The 18,809-nt window shown below is 38.5% G+C and overlaps 1 protein-coding gene across 2 annotated transcripts; it reads right to left on the bottom strand.

The window, feature by feature from the left end:
* Positions 1 to 440: 440 nt before the first annotated feature.
* Positions 441 to 12,880, bottom strand: c7a (complement component 7a). 2 transcript variants are annotated; one of them, XM_047380548.1, is made up of 18 exons: positions 12,795 to 12,880; positions 12,596 to 12,657; positions 12,388 to 12,466; positions 12,152 to 12,293; positions 11,923 to 12,067; positions 11,173 to 11,311; positions 7,140 to 7,283; positions 6,782 to 7,025; positions 5,468 to 5,581; positions 5,212 to 5,378; positions 4,899 to 5,127; positions 4,620 to 4,794; positions 4,385 to 4,472; positions 2,599 to 2,731; positions 2,323 to 2,511; positions 2,076 to 2,175; positions 1,795 to 1,985; positions 441 to 1,699 (listed from the first exon to the last, which is right to left on the bottom strand). In XM_047380548.1, the coding sequence occupies exons 1-18, from the start codon at positions 12,798 to 12,800 to the stop codon at positions 1,515 to 1,517; spliced, it is 2,532 nt and encodes an 843-aa protein (XP_047236504.1). In that variant the 5' UTR covers positions 12,801 to 12,880; the 3' UTR covers positions 441 to 1,514. The 2 variants fall into 2 exon arrangements, with proteins under 2 accessions (XP_047236504.1, XP_047236505.1); XM_047380549.1 differs by having other exon boundaries at positions 12,763 to 12,805.
* Between the last annotated feature and the right edge of the window lie 5,929 nt (positions 12,881 to 18,809).

Here is an 18,809-nt window from a genome sequence, read left to right as displayed (position 1 = left end):
TGGTTTCACAGTGTGAGAAGGCAGCGAGCCAGTAGAAAGAATCGACTGCCAGCAGGGGTGTTTTTGGCAGCATCTGCACTTTCTATTATAGTAAACACCTGACTCCTCATGAAATACATTTCAATTCTTAATACTAACAGTAAAACTTACATTTTACATCTTATGGGGCAATTTTACATTTGCTTTCCTGAGGTAAATTACTTACATGCCATAAGACAGTCAGTCATGTTTAAAAAAATACAGTTTGAAAGTTAATATTACCACTCTCTACTTACATTTGTTTGTCTCCAATATTTAGAGTAGATGTTTGAAAGCATTTATTGCATGCTCAGTAGGAGTCTAAGAATGAGGATTAAACTCGGGCTCTGTGTTGACTTTCTAATAGTGTACACTATAGTTCTATTTGGGTTGATATGTGGGGAGTAAAACACTTTAAACAATTTAGTTTAAATATTTTATTCAACAAAATAAAAAAGTAAAAAAGAGTAGATACAAAATATTTGTCAGTCAGCTTTTTCTCTGACCCTTTGAGCTTCTGTAACATTTCTAAACCTTCCACTTACACTATGTTGCCAAAAATATTGATTTCCAATTTTCTTACGAGTCGATAGCCACAGATCACGTAACCTAACATTAGCTTCAACCATTTCATCCAGCAAGCAAACCAGTGGACAAAGCAAGGTGCATAAAGACATGAATGAGTTTGGTATGTAAGAAATTAACTGGCTTGACTCCTCATCCTAACTTGATAGAAGACATTTGGGATTATTCAAAACTAACACTGCGAGCCAGGCCTTCTCCTCCTATATTATTGTCTGACCTCTCCAATGTGCTTTTGTACGAATATCTTAAAAAATTCTCATAAACCTGATGGAAAGCCATGCCAGAAGAGTTGAAGTTGTTTTAGCTGCAAAGAGGGCACACATTACATCTGTAAAATATGTGTGAAAGCACAAGATAGGATACTTTTGGCAACATAGTACGAATGTGATGTACCTCTATTTTGTATATTGTGTAGTATGGAATCAAGGGCTGATGTTCATTACTTCTCTGTTAGAACGGTATGAGCTACTGTTGCCTCCCTCTTGAGTCTGTTTTTCCTTTATACCTAGTGGTCACCTGAGCGTCTTGGGAAGAAAGCTCACTGATCTAGTCTGTGAGTGCCGCCAAGTGGTCAAATAATTTTAAGCAACTTCAAGCATTTGACTTGTTAAAGTAAGTGTATTTTCATCAGTGCGTATGTAGTAGGAGATTCATTAATGTTATTATTAAGTCAATGTTTTCCCAGCTGAGTATCACTTGTATAAAATCTGTAGCACTGGTACATATGTGAGTTATATATAGTTGTGATGTTTATGCCACCAAATGTTTGACACCGAAATCTGTGGTAGCCTGGTTTAGAGAACAAACTACGTATACTAATAGGATCAGATAGGCGAGGCTGGAGCAGTATTTACTTAAAGTCATATATTTTTAACTGCCACTGAAGCACAAGGTAGATAAACAGGTAGGTATTAGGAAGCACATGGCAGGAGACTGACAACCTTCACCTTCTCCCCTTTACATCTTCGAAGTCCTGCTTCACACTCGCTCATGGTTTGTGGAGCAACCGACACATCCTCACCAACACGGACACACACATTTAATCCCAGAGTCAAGCAATCTGCAGACTCCTTACAGTGACACTGGTTGCTTTGATCTAACAAGATGGTGTAAGAATAAAAGGAATGATTGGTTAAAACCTAAAAACGACATACATCATAGTGAAATGTTTGTGACATTCTATACTCCTACCATCACAGTTTTCCCACATTTGACATGTTTCTTGCACGCCACATGTCGTGCTACGCTGTGGCCGCTTGCAGTTGCTGTCCTCTGCTATCTCAAAGTTTTTCCCGATACATTGGATTGCCCGCATTTTGCACACAGTCAAGGGAACAAATTGTCCATTGAGTGGAGATAAGGCACACAACTCCAGTGAAGAACTGATAAAAAAGAAAATAAATACATTTAATCAATTCAACTAAATAGCAAAATGATGGATAAAACATTGGTGATTAGCACAGCAAAAATACCTGCACTCATGAGGCATTTTGCAGACACATTTTCCCCTAAATGGCTTCTCCCATTCTTTGCATTGCACTGTGGAAGCAGTGGGCTGCTGCCTTCGTTCAGCTGTGGGATACATAAAAGTTTTCATTTAAGCTGATAAAGAACAGTGAAGAACCACAATGAGTAAAAAACATTGTACTGCACTGATCTTAACTCTCAGCAGTGTACCAGCTTTTTAAAAATGTACCTAGAATAGGAGGACAACAATACCTTGGATGCACCTTGTTTGAGCTGGGTTTGGAGAAAAATTTAAACTGGAATCACAAGTAGCTGTTGCTTCACCTTCTAATGCACTACCATGTGGACAGGACAAGGTAACTGAATCCCCTAGCTGATAAGCCTCCTGTAAAGGAGATGCTATGACATCCTCGGCAAGTGAAGGAAGCTTGCAAACTGAAACTAAGTGGGGAAAAAACAAAAATGGAGTTTATACCACAGTTAATTAACTGTGACATTGTAATTCACACTCATTCTAAATGTAGTTACCTGCACAGAGTCCAGGGTTCGCGGACCAGGTCTGATCAGCAGTGCATTCTAGGAGACTTTTTCCAACAAGATAAAAACCGGCGGTGCAGGTGTATTCCACCTTATTACCCACATAGTAGTTGTCCTTGGGATCCTGTGCAACATGTGCAGAGAAACAATTTTGCCCTGTAAATAGACTTGGTAAAAAGCTAGAAAACAAACTAAAAACATCTTTATGTTTCCATTTCTTAATTTATGTTTCCACTTAACTGGGTATGGCAAAGTTTACCACGTATAGTTTTCTGATTAAATAAACATGTCAGAGATTAAATCAGGAAAGTATCAGATCAGATTCCACTAATTGCATTTTTAATTCATCAGTATTGGTCTACTACCTGTGATTATGTTAGCCATAACCCCAGTGAAACATTTAATCACAGCTTATTTTTGAGTGTATGAATGCTCCCTGTCCAAAAGCACTCACAGATGGCCCAGTCTTTACTGGATGGAGATGTTCTTCCCTAGGTGTCCAGAATGCAAATGACATGCCCATGACTGAAGCCGGCAGCGGTTGATGCTCTTACAGTCAAGGCAGGATTTAAATAAAAAAATATTTTTGTCTAAAATAGAACACTGTGCTAAAATAAATCACTGCATTTCAATATTTTTGCTTGATTTAGATTGTTCATGTACCTGTTTACAAAATTAATAAAAAAATAAATAATAAATTATGTTTAACTGTGATTTGTTGTAGGCTTTTAAGTGAAGCATAAGGCTGAAAACCAAATCAGACCTAAGATAACCAAAGTAAAGAAAATTAGCCAATTAATAATTGGAAAATCAACCAAAATAGTCAGAGCTTGAAAAATTTTATTTTTTATTTTTTATTTTTAGAATTGTGATGTTAAAAAACATCAGACAAAAGTTCATTTATAGTTTTAAACAGTTCTAATTTCTCTCTGTGTCAATTAAAATTGCATTCATAGAGCAAACTATGAAAATTAAGTGATTTGCTACTATTAGCCTAGCACTAAACAAGATGGTTTATCAAATGTTAAAGCTTCTTAAGTCAATTTTGATAACCAGTTAAGCCCAAAATTATTTATTCCCTAGTAGATTCAAATTTGAAGTTATTTTAATTGAACCAAGATGTATTTGTTTAAATGAGACAGGCATCCCTCAGGAGCTTATAAAACAATGTTAAAGCAGTATTGATTTAGAAAAATATACATACTGTATTTTTTATTTAAATTTTTGCCACCCTTGGCATCATCCTAATCTTTAGCTCTCTGCTCAGATTCTCTATCAGATTCAAGTCAAAACTCTGGGTTGGCCACTCAAAACATTAATATTCCATGTTGGCAAAAGAAAAGACTAATTTTAAACCTAAATCTGCCAGGCATGTGAATACTGTGGTGCTTAACTGTATATTTAAAACTAATGATAAAATGATGTGTACTTTAGTTAATCCATGTGGTCTATGTGTCCAGCAGAAACTTCGATTGGGCCAAAATATCCTTTGCTATGAAAGAAAATCTAAAATAGGAAAGACTGTAGTCTCCAAAGTAAGAAGTGAGTGAGTTGTAATACTGGTTAAATTTGTGATATTTTTCCTGAACTTTAATTTAAATACAGTTTTCAAGCCTACACATGGCACTGGTTACATTAACCTAAATTAAGTATCAGACATGGACTCAGTAGGTTAAAGGGAGGCCTCGATGCATGACACGAAAGCAAACAAAAAAAAAGCATTATGAATTTTGTATATTTTCAATGTACAGTAATTTTACGCTCAGCTTCATTTTACCAGAATGTAGCCGTTGATTAAACTGGGTGGAGTCTCACATTTCTGAAGTGGTGGCAAAGTTTTATCAAAGCACTGAGGCTCCATAGTTCTGAGGAAATGTTGAAATAGAAAGTTGTATTAGTGTATTAAAACATAACATCATCTCTTTGAAAGTTGAGCACAATCACATAGTGATTGTCTAAAACTAATATTACATAAATTGATATAGCATAAAATTAATTGTATTTGCCCTGACTTTAAGTACTGCAGCTCCTCTTGTTCTTCACAGCCAGAAGTCTCACTTGATTCTCCAATACAGTGATGCCCACCGTTCTGAGGAAAGGGGTTAGAGCAGGAGCGACTCCGCAAACTCCGACCCTCAGAACACAAAGACCAGGCGGACCAACAGGACCAACTACCATGGATCACACCTTCATTTAGGATATTGTAGGAGAAAAATAAAAGCATTTATACTATTTCATTTTGCAACCACTTATAAAGAGTAAAACAAGTTGTATGAAAGGCAAACACTCACCCTGTTGGCCCTCTGCCTCAACTCCATGCTCACAAGCCACCCCTGATGTGCCGGTTTTGCAAATGCATTTGCATTTGTCTCCATCCATGACAGCCAGGCCATTGTTTCTGCAGGGTTGGCAGTGGCAGGGATGGCTCTCAAACTGGTATTGTTCTATGGCTTTACGTAGGTAGAGCTTCTTCACCCCAGTGCACTGAACTTCCTTAACCAGTTCTGAAAGAGGTCGAAGCTATCACAACAAGAGAATTACAGGGTCAAATTCTAAAGAAAACATTGAAACTTTTAAATAGGGTACAGCGTTAGTTTTCTTCACCTTTTTCTTTGTGACCACAGGAAATGAGCTAATAGAGTCAGCCCAATTGGAGTACATTTCCCAGTTCTTGTCTAAATTACCAAGCTGGACATTCTCCAAGGCTGCAATATGTGATGGACCTCCTCCCAGCACCTTCACGTTTGCATGGTTGTTAGACCTGCTGCTTCCTGTTTAAAAACATTTGTATGGATTTAAAAAAACAGAAATCTCAAAAAATTTGGGATTTCTTTATAAGCTCAAAAAACAGAAGTTTTACCACTGCTCCATGAGAATGATTGGCTATCTGATGAACATTCCACTCTTGTGATAGGGAAGAACAGAAACCAGCGTTTTTTCTTTTCACATTCACGATACTGGAAGCTCATACTTGCTTTAAAACAGAGGGGGAAAAACAATGCAAAAATGTAAAACCTCTCTAATTTATTTTTTCAATGTTTATCTTTAGACAATTTTCTGTCCTGTTTCTGCAACTGCCCAGGACAGATTACTTAGCAGCACATTTTATTGATGTAAAATTAAATTTATAATGAATATGTTATGTACTGTTTTTGTCATTGTAAATGAAACAAGAAATATGAAAAGGAAAAACATTTTCATGGTTATATTTTTATTAATTTGTCCTAATTTCTCAACATTGTTTTAATAAATGATAACTTTTCAGATTCCCTGAATGTCATGAGCTACACAAAATCCCTCCTCTTAATTAACTGGATATTGTTCAAGAAATATCAAGTTGCGGCAGGATATATCATTTGTGCCAAGTTAAGATTCTCAATCAAAGTTCAACAAATTGTTGTGTCCATGAAACAGCAGAGTGCCACTGAAGATCCACTGTAAAAGATTACAAGGACCACTTGGAAGGGAAATATTAAGGTAAGCCTAAATAACTGCACAGTAGCCTACTGGTTTTGAAAAAAAGGTTGCCTTTTTGAAAGCTGGATTTGTTAAGAAATTCTAGAATTTAAAGACCATTACAGCACAGTCTGGCATCTTAATAGCAAACATTAGAGAAATTAGATTATAACTCAACCGTCTTGCCCATTATTGTATGCAGACAGAAATTATTGTTTTTTGGTCTATTTATATATCTTTTGTCTATTTTTTACCCTATTTATCTATAAGACAATATTTATTAAGCCCTCACCTGTAGCAGCTGATTTAAAGTGAAACTAATTCTTTCTCAAACCACCTGGATGAAATAAATTTCACAATGTGTCATAGTTCATTAGGGTCCTGCAGGTATCTCACCAATCTGTTGTATGAATTTTGTGGAATATGCCTCTAATACATGCACCATGACAAAACTGTCTTTGAAACTGTGATGACAAAGACAAAACAGCCAAAAATCACGTATATAACCATGAGTTTATGAAGGACAATCGATCAGATAAAGTGTGACAAGCTAAGACAAAGGTCGATAATAATTAATTAAATCGCAGAAATTTATATGCGTTTTAGCCTTGCCGCAAAATCACCTCCAAGCAAAATTTCAATTATTCTATTGTTAGCCTCACTCTAAAAAAAAAATTTTAGTTGTTTTCTAAACCAATTGTGATTTATAAATCCTTACTGATGCTCTTTTCAGTTTCTTCGTCGATTAAAACAATGGCGTTCAGGGAGCCCCCCAAGCTTCCCTCAGATATGTAGTGTGTTCCAAACCTCTCCAAAATCTTCCTGTACGCTGAGTAGTCATAAACAGATGGGAGTTTGGCAAGCTCCTTCCAGAACACTTCAGATATTGGGAGGTACCTAGGAGAGTTACTCTGGAACTGAGTTACCTCTATCTCATTCTTTAACACCACAAGTCTTTTAGTCTATCGGAAAAGAAAAAAAAAAAATTTGTTAAACAAATGTGATAGGGTTTAGTTTTCCAACAAATAGTCTTACGATTTTCTGTTGAAATGGCAAAATGTGAGATTCCAACATACTTCAGATGAGTCATATTTCATATGAAAGTCAAAATTGCGATATCCTGTTGTTGTCCCGGTTACTGTCTCTCTGTTGACAATATCTTTAGCATAGTGCCATTGGCTGGCAAACATCTCATCACTGAAGTCATTCTGGACCTTAACCTGAGAAAATAACAGCATTAACAATGTTTGTATTTCAAAGTATACAAAATAATTCTCAAATGTATTCAATAAAAAATAAAACTACACCACAGTGGCCTAAATTTTTCAAGTGATAGAAGAGAATTTCTGAAAAGCAGTCCTGTCATGTTGCTGTCAGCAGTACGTTACTTGAAGTAGGTAGCTGTCTGAACAGCCTCAGTTTGGGGAAACAGAATATTTGTTCTAAATAAAGAGTTAGGCAAACAGAGTAGGAACGGCAGCAAAGCAGATATTTGTAATCTTGGGAACATTTCTATAAACCTAAAGATTGTGTCCTAACTGTTTCTCATTTTAAAAAACCCTAAGCAGTGTTTTGCAAGTTCACCATTTAAAAATAACAGGTTCTAAGTTCATGTCCAGTTCATTAGTTCATAAGTTCTTACATACTTTCATTGCTTCATGAAATAAAGTTCACCAATTCGAATACTAAATAAGTCATTGTGTAGCATTTGCCTCCTCACCTTTGCCTGCCTGTTTACATCTGTTTAATTTTCTCCTGTTCTCTTTGTTCACATTGCTTAGCAAATTGTTGTCATATTGCCATTAGCCAGACCCTGAAGCAAGCAAGAACTATGGACACCAGAAGCAGTTTTCAAGAGATTTATTAAAAGCCACAAAAATGTAGAGCGGCGAGTATCTTCATGGAGGCTTCGGGGAATTGTGCCTATGTTGGCTGGGGGCTTTGCATTTAGGTGGGCCTGACTTTTTTGGTCGGGTGTGGCTTATTGGCCGCCTCGGTGTTGGTGTGTTTTTTTTGCCCCGCTGGCCTGTTTGTGGCTGCGGTCAGGTGCTGACCTGAGGAGCATCGGGGGACTGGGCGCTCTGTTGGCTCTGAGCCGTAGGTTCGGAGGTGCTTGGCCATGATGGTCGTGCGCCCTCCTTTGTGTGGTGTACTCTTGTTGCGGTGGGCCAGCTGGTCTTCTCTTTGTTGGGGGTCGGTGGCTTCTTCAGTCGGGTTCGGGTGGTTCAGGGGGGACAGGGATGTAGGTCCTGATTTTGGGTTGGTTCTCGTGGCCCGGTGCCTGTCCCTGGCCTTGGGCTCGGTGGATGTGCCAGTGCCTCTCTCCTCTGTTGGAACTCGACAAACTGGTGCCTATTGAGGTCAGCCGGGGAGCTGGCTCCCTGGTAGAGCATTACGCACCCCAGTGGGTGGGGCGATGGGGCATGTCTTGTTCCTGCACCATGCTGTTGGGTAGTGCTGAGGGGTTGTAGCGTGTGAGGTGAGGGGTCTTTTTGCATTTGTAGTCACCGGCATTTGAATCAGCTGAGCGGTGACAGTGGAGCTGAGCTGGTTGGTGTTTCTCCCAGCGATGTGGTTGGAGTGGTGGTGATGTGGTGTGTTTGTGTGGTTGCCGGTTTAGGAACCGCTGGCAGTAGACGGTTGCCAGTGAGGCTTGGGGGGGGGGGGGGCTGCAGTACTCCCAGTGGTGGTCCTACAAGGGTTCCTGTGCTCTGGTGGGCCTTAGGATGTCTGTGGCTCGGACCTCCTCCATGTCTGTCTCAGGTCCAGGGGGGCAGGTCTGTGGCTCCTCACACTCGCTATTGCATATTTTTATGGAGAAACCTTATATACAGAAGCGTGTTCACACCTATACCCACAGGTGTTTGGAATCGGTTGGGCTTCTTGCCAATCAGACCACAGTTCTGAGTGCTACTCTGCTAGACGGGATATGTTAAAAAAAAAAAAAAAGGGTCAGAATACATTATCTCTAGTGGATCAGCAGGCCCATCTGGACTCACTACTATGGGCACCAGGCTGCATCATCGAGAACTACGCATGCAGACACAACTCCATATGTCAGTAATAATGTTTATGGCATGAGCCTTTACTTTTTACTATTAAACTGAAAGGGAAAAAGAAGGATTTATAGTCATGCCATATAAAATAATACATCTTTACAAACACAGATATTTTCAAAACAGCCTGAACTATGCCCATGCATACTCACATATGGCAGTCATCAAGATCTTGCCTTTGAAGGAAAATGTCAAGACTCTTTTCTACAAGTTCCTTCCTTTTATAAAGTTGTAAAGTTGGCCCGTTTTTAATTTATTAACAAATACAGCACCACCTATGACACCAGTGCCAGCTGCACTCAGTTAATTTAACAAACAGGCATTGTGCACAGGCTCGTTTGAACATGGTTGTGGATAACATTGACCATAAGTTTCTACTTAAATAACCACTTTACTCAAATGAATTGGTAAAAAAAAAATAAAATAGAATGTGCATTAACAGCTATAAAAGTTTTTTAATAAAAGCATCTTTTGAAAAAAAATCATTTTGGATATTTCCCCACTAAAAGCAGGAATAAGCTAAACTATCTGGTGAAAACAAATCTCTGTTTCTCCAAGTTAAGGTCATTCAGAAAGAAATCGACAACTTATAAAATACCGACCGCGTGAAACAATTTTGTGGAAGCCCACTTCCGGACTGGGGTGTTGAGGCGTATTATGATGTATGGTGGAATTATTTTACCTCAACAAACTCTAAACTATCTCTTTAAAGATAATTTAAGTTGTCTGAATCTTTCTGTTGTGTTAAGTTTATTGAAGTGAGGACGGGAAACAACTGCAAACTGATGAGAATATTTGAACAACATAACAGGAGAAAGGATGACACACTTCAAAATGTATCCCAGAAAAAAAATAATTTAGGGACAAATAGCTTACCAAAAACAACCATAATTATTAGTCATTTTTACAATACAACACTGGAAAGTTTTACATCACCCCAAACTAACTCAGCTGGGAATGAGAGAGTCTGATAATGCATTCACACCAAACGCCATTCCAGCAAATATTTTGCCTCATTGGCACACTGTTGCTTGCCTGATGTTTTGCCAGCAATTTGCATGGCCAACAGGCAACAACGCTTCACTTGCTTCACCGCATCATCAAATAGGAAGAGCTTCTATCTGCTGCTTGCCGGTTTGCTCGCTGCCGACGTCGACGTCCTTGGATTAACCAGAGACGGAACCAGTTTGGCACACCACCACCTAGTCCTAGTCCAGGAGCTGTGTCTGGTTGACAGTTGCTTTTAGTGGTACTTTCTTCTATCCAGGACCCAGTTTGAGGATCTGCTGTCCCACGTTGGGGGACAAATCAGCCTCTGGGACACCAACTACAGGCGGTGTATCCCTGCTGCAGAACTCCTGTTCATCTGTCTTCGATGAGTAAATAAATCTCAGCTCAAAAGAAAAGCAGCCAAATTGTATTGTCCATATCTTCTAAATATAATAAATGTCTTTGTGCCTAAACATATGGATGAGGACCACCAAAATACACCAGGCAAGAGCTGATATGACAACAGAATGTAGCGTGTCAGCCATAAGTATTGAGTAATTATGTAGTTTATATAACGGCTGATTGATGACCTAGAAATCAGGCTTGCTGACATATGCATCTGAAAATTAAATACTTATGAATAAAATATAATTTCCTACATGAACATAGATGTACCCTATGCAACTGCTGTGAGTTTCATACTTGTATGACAACTGTTGGGCTTAAAAGAGGGCTATAGACACGACATGAATTGACAAAATAGTTCAGTTTATTCAACTTCAGCGAAATTCGCTTTGTGTCCATTGTAGGTTTCGCTTCGCTCTATTCGTCCTAATCGCGTCGCTCGCATCGCTAGAAATGCGTCCTTCGCATCGCTTTGCTCCTGATCGCTTCATTCCTGATCGCGCCTCTGCAAAGGAATAACATTTAAATTACATGCTCCTGTCGCATCATTCGCGTTTGGTCTGAAAGCACCAAGAGAGACATAACTCGCTATTCGGGTTATATACAAGAAGCAAAAGAGAGAAGGCCAATTTCAATCCACTAACCTACTCCTACTAACCAGAAAGTTGTACTTAAGAGTGCTGAGTGGAAGCCGATAAAAAGTGTTGTGGACACCACTAAAGACAGGTCGACACTGGCCCCCAAAGCTCTTTGTGTTGATGACACTTCCTCTGCTCTTTCCAGATACCACATCAAACCTACAGAAACAAAAAAACTGTAAAGTAAACAACTGTCTACAGTGCCTTGTGGAAATCCTCATGCCCCTTGAACTTTTTTTTTTTTAACGTTTTGTCACGTTACAACCGCAGTCTACTAAAGTATTTTCTCTACAGCTTTAACCCAGATCTGTCCGCTATGTTATTTGGTATTCATTATACTATTTGCTCATTAATGTTCTCTGATAAATCTTTGAGGCTTTCACAGAACAGCTGTATTTATTCTTAGATTAAATTATACACAGACATACTATATTTACTCATTTGCTCGTGTCTGAGGGCAATTAGTGGTACTAAATTTTATTTATGAATCTCACAGCAAAGGCAACTTAATTCTTCTGCATGCCACACTTTTTTAAAATTGCAATTAGTGAAAGGTTTTAAAAACTATGTAGCATTTTCTTTCAATTTCACAGTTATGCACTACTTTGTGTTGGTCTAATACATAAATGCTAAAGAATACATAGAATTTTGTGGTTGTGAAGACACAAAAGGTTGAAAACTGCAAGGGGTTTGAATACCATTAGAAGGCACATTATGCTTTTTCCACTGGCTGACAGCAAAAAAATCTATGCAAAAAATTTCTCACTGACCCATTTCCAAGTAGCTCTACTTGAGGCGGGGGAACCGTATGTAGGCATGTACTGAACTTTCTACTCGCACAGCCCTGTTCATCTAGTCCATCTTCCTCACAGTCCTGATCGCCATTACACAACAGAGACTTGCTAACACACTTCCCTGCAGGTCAAAGGAAGAACAGATCAATAGAAGAAAATGTATTTAATTTCGTTTGACTTTTCTAAGTAATGTCTTATTTGTAACCTGATCGACAACGGAACCTGTCTCCACATCCATCAACCAATGGACAAGCTTGTGTGGTTTCGCAGGACCTGGTGTTGGTCCGGTCACCATCACAGGGGTTCCCATCAAACTGAGCATAGACAGCCATGGCACGGCTTCTCGTCTATAATGCAAAATGTTAAAGATCAGCTTTATGATTTGCAAGACTTTACAAATGGCAAAACAAATTAGCAAAAGCATTTAAAACTTGTTCAAACCTGTAATTTGGTACAGGGATCACAATCTGACCAGCTTCCATAAAGCCCCCACTGGCAATGAACTCTCTGCACACAGAACCTTAAAAATGCAATTAAAATCTAGCAATTTAGCACATTAAAGGTACATGAAAAAGCTGCAACACATCACATTTCTGTTTGTTTTTTACCATGCATTCATGGTGAAACAGTAAAGAGAACAAAGACTTACACTCTGGTCAAGAACAGGGTGAAGAGCAGCAGCAGCACTGTTGCACAGAGTTGCATAATATTCTGATAAGAGAAGATAAAAGACAACCATTAAAAAAGTATGAAAAGTAAATAAAAAATACTTTCTTGTTAACATCACATACACATGCTACACATCTGTGTTTGTACCTTCTCTGTTACCAAGAACAAAATGTACTTGCCTTCATGATGTTCAAAGCTGAGCAAACAGGAGTGTTATGTGCAGGCGTTCACACTGGGCAAGTTTATTAGGGGGAGTGTCACTGATGGAATGATGCTCCAAGGAATTCAGTGGATTTCATGGTGAAAAGTGTGTGAGGGTGGGAGCAAGGAGGAAGGTTTTTTTTTGTGCTGTGTGTGTGTGTGTGGTGGGGGTGCAGTTGGTGGGGGGATGGGTTCTGTGTGTGTGTGTGTGTGTGTGTGTGTGTGTGTGTGTGTGTGTGTGTGTGTGGGTGTGTGTGTGTGCTTCTTAGGAAAATAGTTTGCTGGCTTCTCCTGCCAAAAAGCTTGTGCAACAATTCATTCCAAATCCCGAGTTTGCTCAGTTACATTAAATGAGCAGTTGTGGTCTAAGGTTGAACTGTTGTTTATATGAATACCTCCATGTTTTTTAGGGCCTGTATAATGCTAGTAAGTGTTAATTGTAACTTCCTACTGTATTTAGAATGACATTTGTCAAACCTGTGACTGAGAAATAGAATATCTGCTTGTAGAAAGATTTGTTTCCTCAGCAGAACTAAATAGTTCTTAAGTAATCATCTGCCAAACTATTCAAATCAAACTAAGAGTTTTTGTCACTTCAAACTGATCACCACTACAACTGAATAAAAGCTGGCAAACAGCTTCTTGTCTATTTCCACCTTACCTTTACAACTCTCCACAGTATAATTACGTATTACATGTAATCCAGTTATTTTTGTACTCCTGCTTGGATTGTGGGGCCTGGAACATATCCCACCCTTTAACAGGAAAAAGCCAGGGGACACTTCAGGCATGTTTCCAGCCCAAAACAACACAGTGCCAACACTGAGACACATTTGACAAACAATCATCCACACGGACAATAATACCTAAGGTAACCTGTGGAATGTAACTAGAGGAAACATTTGCATTAAAAAGCCCCTCACAGAAAGACCTGCACAATACACGTTCCTACTGGACATCTTGCTATGGGACAGGCTACAGTGTTAACCACTGTGATTTGTAGCCTGACTTGTGAGTTGTTTTGAATGAAAGCATCTCAGTGTGACATAAAAGTATACAGTTCACAGCATAAAAGCAACACTAAAGTGAAGACTTCTTCCAGTTTTACATTGACCCACTTGTGCGGCACCTGTGGCTCAGTGGAAAGCATGGATTCAATTGAAAAGTGTTGTTGATGTGCCGCTGAGCAAGGCTCTGAACCTAAAGTTCCTGATACACTAGTATATGAGTATGTACAGGTCCTTCTCAAAATATTAGCATATTGTGATAAAGTTCATTATTTTCCATAATGTCATGATGAAAATTTAACATTCATATATTTTAGATTCATTGCACACTAACTGAAATATTTCAGGTCTTTATTGTCTTAATATGGATGATTTTGGCATACAGCTCATAAAAACCCAAAATTCCTATCTCACAAAATTAGCATATCATTAAAAGGGTCTCTAAACGAGCTATGAACCTAATCATCTGAATCAACGAGTTAACTCTAAACACCTGCAAAAGATTCTTGAGGCCTTTAAAACTCACAGCCTGGTTCATCACTCAAAACCCCAATCATGGGTAAGACTGCCGACCTGACTGCTGTCCAGAAGGCCACTATTGACACCCTCAAGCAAGAGGGTAAGACACAGAAAGAAATTTCTGAACGAATAGGCTGTTCCCAGAGTGCTGTATCAAGGCACCTCAGTGGGAAGTCTGTGGGAAGGAAAAAGTGTGGCAGAAAACGCTGCACAACGAGAAGAGGTGACCGGACCCTGAGGAAGATTGTGGAGAAGGGCCGATTCCAGACCTTGGGGGACCTGCGGAAGCAGTGGACTGAGTCTGGAGTAGAAACATCCAGAGCCACCGTGCACAGGTGTGTGCAGGAAATGGGCTACAGGTGCCGCATTCCCCAGGTCAAGCCACTTTTGAACCAGAAACAGCGGCAGAAGCGCCTGACCTGGGCTACAGAGAAGCAGCACTGGACTGTTGCTCAGTGGTCCAAAGTACTTTTTTCGGATGAAAGCAAATTCTGCATGTCATTCGGAAATCAAGGTGCCAGAGTCTGGAGGAAGACTGGGGAGAAGGAAATGCCAAAATGCCAGAAGTCCAGTGTCAAGTACCCACAGTCAGTGATGGTCTGGGGTGCCGTGTCAGCTGCTGGTGTTGGTCCACTGTGTTTTATCAAGGGCAGGGTCAATGCAGCTAGCTATCAGGAGATTTTGGAGCACTTCATGCTTCCATCTGCTGAAAAGCTTTATGGAGATGAAGATTTCATTTTTCAGCACGACCTGGCACCTGCTCACAGTGCCAAAACCACTGGTAAATGGTTTACTGACCATGGTATCACTGTGCTCAATTGGCCTGCCAACTCTCCTGACCTGAACCCCATAGAAAATCTGTGGGATATTGTGAAGAGAAAGTTGAGAGACTCAAGACCCAACACTCTGGATGATCTAAAGGCCGCGATCGAAGCATCCTGGGCCTCCATAAGACCTCAGCAGTGCCACAGGCAGATTGCCTCCATGCCACGCCGCATTGAAGCAGTCATTTCTGCAAAAGGATTCCCGACCAAGTATTGAGTGCATAACTGTACATGATTATTTGAAGGTTGACGTTTTTTGTATTAAAAACACTTTTCTTTTATTGGTCGGATGAAATATGCTAATTTTGTGAGATAGGAATTTTGGGTTTTCATGAGCTGTATGCCAAAATCATCCGTATTAAGACAATAAAAGACCTGAAATATTTCAGTTAGTGTGCAATGAATCTAAAATATATGAATGTTAAATTTTCATCATTACATTATGGAAAATAATTAACTTTATCACAATATGCTAATTTTTTGAGAAGGACCTGTATGTGTTGATAGTGTGGCTGGCTGAAAATAGCTCTTGTGTGAAAGCTTTGAGTTGTCATCATAATCAGAAAAAGTGCTTTATAGGTTCATTCTATATATCATTAACCTTCTCTTCAAAACTATAGGAAAAGCCTGAGTCAGCTACAAAAACTAACTTTGACTGGTTTGATTGTGCATCAGCAGGGGACTAGCACAAACTACACAAAGTTAGAAGCTTCTGTAGGTTTTATTTTTTGTCAAACCTTCAACAGAAAAGTTAGATATAACTATTTTTGTTTAGGAATATTTTCTGCTTATTTTATATTACACAACACTTTTCTTGTAATTTCACAGTAGTGGAACTACTCTGCAGATATTCTGAATTATTTCCTTACAACAGTGAAGCAGATATTGCAGACCTAGACAATGTGTGTATTTATTTATCTATCCCACCCTAGTTCTCTATACATTATGTAGTGTTAAATGCATTTAGAAAGCGAAAAGAAAGAAAGTAAGTGGATTCTTTCATTAATTTTCTATTCCTGCTTATTTTTTGCAGGGGTTTATTTGTGTTAACCTCAGGGGTAATGTTAGTTTTGATGAAAAATGCAACAAAGTTTCTGAAAATAAAGGCAGATTGAAGTTACAGCCTTTTACCTTTAATTAGAATGCACCAGTTTTCACATGTTATATGTTGTCATTACATAATGCACAGAGTTATCTGTCCTTTTAAGTATATTTAGCATCACAAATTGTCCAGATTAGTTTTAATTTAGACATTGAGCAGTTTGTTTTTAATTTAGTCCAAGCATTCCCCCAGCGGAAAAGTTAAAAACACAGAAGCGACCCATTTAGTTGGTCTTTAGTTGAAATTGCAAATGCCAGGAATGTCCTTCTAGCAATGCTGAACTTTATTTCTGGCTCTATTCTGTTTGACAACAAGTGTGTACCCAATAAGACTGAATGTAAAAGTTCTTCCACAAAGTTTCAATTTTAGGGCGTACACACTTATGCAACAATATTGCACCTTTTTAACTTTTTTTCAAATACATTTGTCTTTAAGCTGAAACAAATATGGCATAGGTCACATAAAAGTTGGAAAATGCTTTAAAACAATCACAAAGAATTATGTTTAAACAAGGGTGTAAAGACTTTTGAGAGCCACTGAATTGATCATTTGTCTTTCACTTCACAGTTATGCACAAGTTTGGGTCTGTCACATAAAATTCCAATAAAATGCTTTGATGTTTGTGGTTGCTGCAAAAAATGGGAAACATTTCCTTGGGTTGGAATACTGTTTTTAGGCAGTATTTACACTGATGGGGTTATCTGTTTTCTTTAAGGATTTTGCTCATCATGTGGGTAAATTCTGCATCTATAAATTTATATTCAAACATTCAGCTTAGCTCAGAAGTACAGTATGTGGGTGTTGAGATATCTGCATATATCCTGCCTGAGATCAGTGAAAGCTGAAGATGTGTGTCAGCGATTATTTTCAACACAAGTAACTGTTTGGATTTATTTATTTTTTATTTTATTAGAAGAAAGAATTTTTTGTGACAGTAAATTTTTATAAAAATTAGAATTTTATTTGAATCTCTTATGAGAGTATTACTTGAATGTACTGTATTAGTAAATCCAATGATTAGTTGTGATTAAGTTGAGCAAACACTGGAGGGCAACAGAGGTTTGAAATGCTTTTCTGTTCCATGCTTAAAATGAGATGCAACGCAACATACCTGTGAGTATTTTGGGTAACTCAAAAAATGAAAATGTTTTTATCAGCTTAACTAGCATGTAAATAATCCTTATATATACAAATGTTGAGAGAAAGATAAAGCTCACTTATGTGACAAGCAGTTGTATGTTTTCAGTCCAGCTTGGCATTTTCAGTTGTGTATTTCCCATATTTGTCTTTGTGATCCTCAGTCATCATGCACTGGCGGCTCAAGAGGCAATACTCAGAGCTAAGTGGATTTTATTTATGTATTTGTATTTTTTTTTGGGGGGGGGGGTTCAGGGAAGACGAGGTAGTCTTGTCACTCATTTCAGCTGTTCATCATTTCTACAAATAACCCAGGAGCCATTTTGTCATGCCTACAACAAATTTCAGATATCATATTAATGTATAGCCTGCAGTTAAAAATGTGCTGAAAAAACTCATGAAATGAGCACTTTTAGAACTGCTTGGTTTACAATTTAGGAATACATTTTGGGTTTGATATAAGACAGGAAATAAGGAAAGTAAGCTCAAACAAAAGTGTTGTGATCACAACCTCTGCTGTTAATTTTCATTAAAAAAGTCTTAGAGTTAAATATTTATCGAAAATCAGTGATGCAGGTGTACCGATTTTTACAACACAAAAGAAATTAGTTGTTCTTTACCTGCCAATATTTTTATGTGGGGCTAATATGTGTAGAAATTGATATAAAAAAAATGGATCTCTACATGGCATAACCCATTTGCCAGAGCGCTAGTTTAAACCCCCATGTAGGCTTGATGCAACTAACCTTTGGGCATTTGAATACCTTCATGTGTTTAATGAATTACACGAAATATATGTCTTAGACCATCACGTTTCTTTATAAAATTGTGTTGTATACTGGTGTTGGTGGTGCACATTTAACAACTAGCATGTAATATGATGTAATGTTTGTTACAATGAAACTAGTGGGCTTGTCACTGCTCAAGGCAATGACAAATGACATTGAAAAAATACATTGTTTTGTGTGTATTTCCGGCTCTATCATGATGCAAATTCAAGACAATCACATCTTGAGTCATGGGCATTCTCTTTACCAACTGAAATAATGAATGCAGAAATTGTTTCTTTTTATTTCTGAACTTGCTCCCCTCAGTGCTGCATGACTTAGCAACTGTACAACAGCAGGCTAATTTCCAGAGCCTCCAGCTGGAACAGCACTTCAGTTCAGACAAGAGGCCACCAGAGCGTGCCCTCCATTAGTTCTTTCTCTGTGGGTTTATGATATACAGAAGGCCATCTTTGACCACCATCTGTCCTGGAAGTTTAACTTGACGAGGATCAAATACTCAAATTTAGGAGTTTCAGATGCTTTTGTGCAAAAACATATCTTCATGAATGTATTCATATATTCAGTATGCAAGATCTGTTTACTTGCACAGCTTTAGAAATGGCTGTGGGTGCTC

This window comes from Girardinichthys multiradiatus, chromosome 12 (assembly GCF_021462225.1).
Source record: "Girardinichthys multiradiatus isolate DD_20200921_A chromosome 12, DD_fGirMul_XY1, whole genome shotgun sequence".
NCBI lineage: Eukaryota > Metazoa > Chordata > Actinopteri > Cyprinodontiformes > Goodeidae > Girardinichthys > Girardinichthys multiradiatus.
Note: the sequence above shows the minus strand (reverse complement) of the source record. Positions and strands in the feature narration are given on the sequence as shown.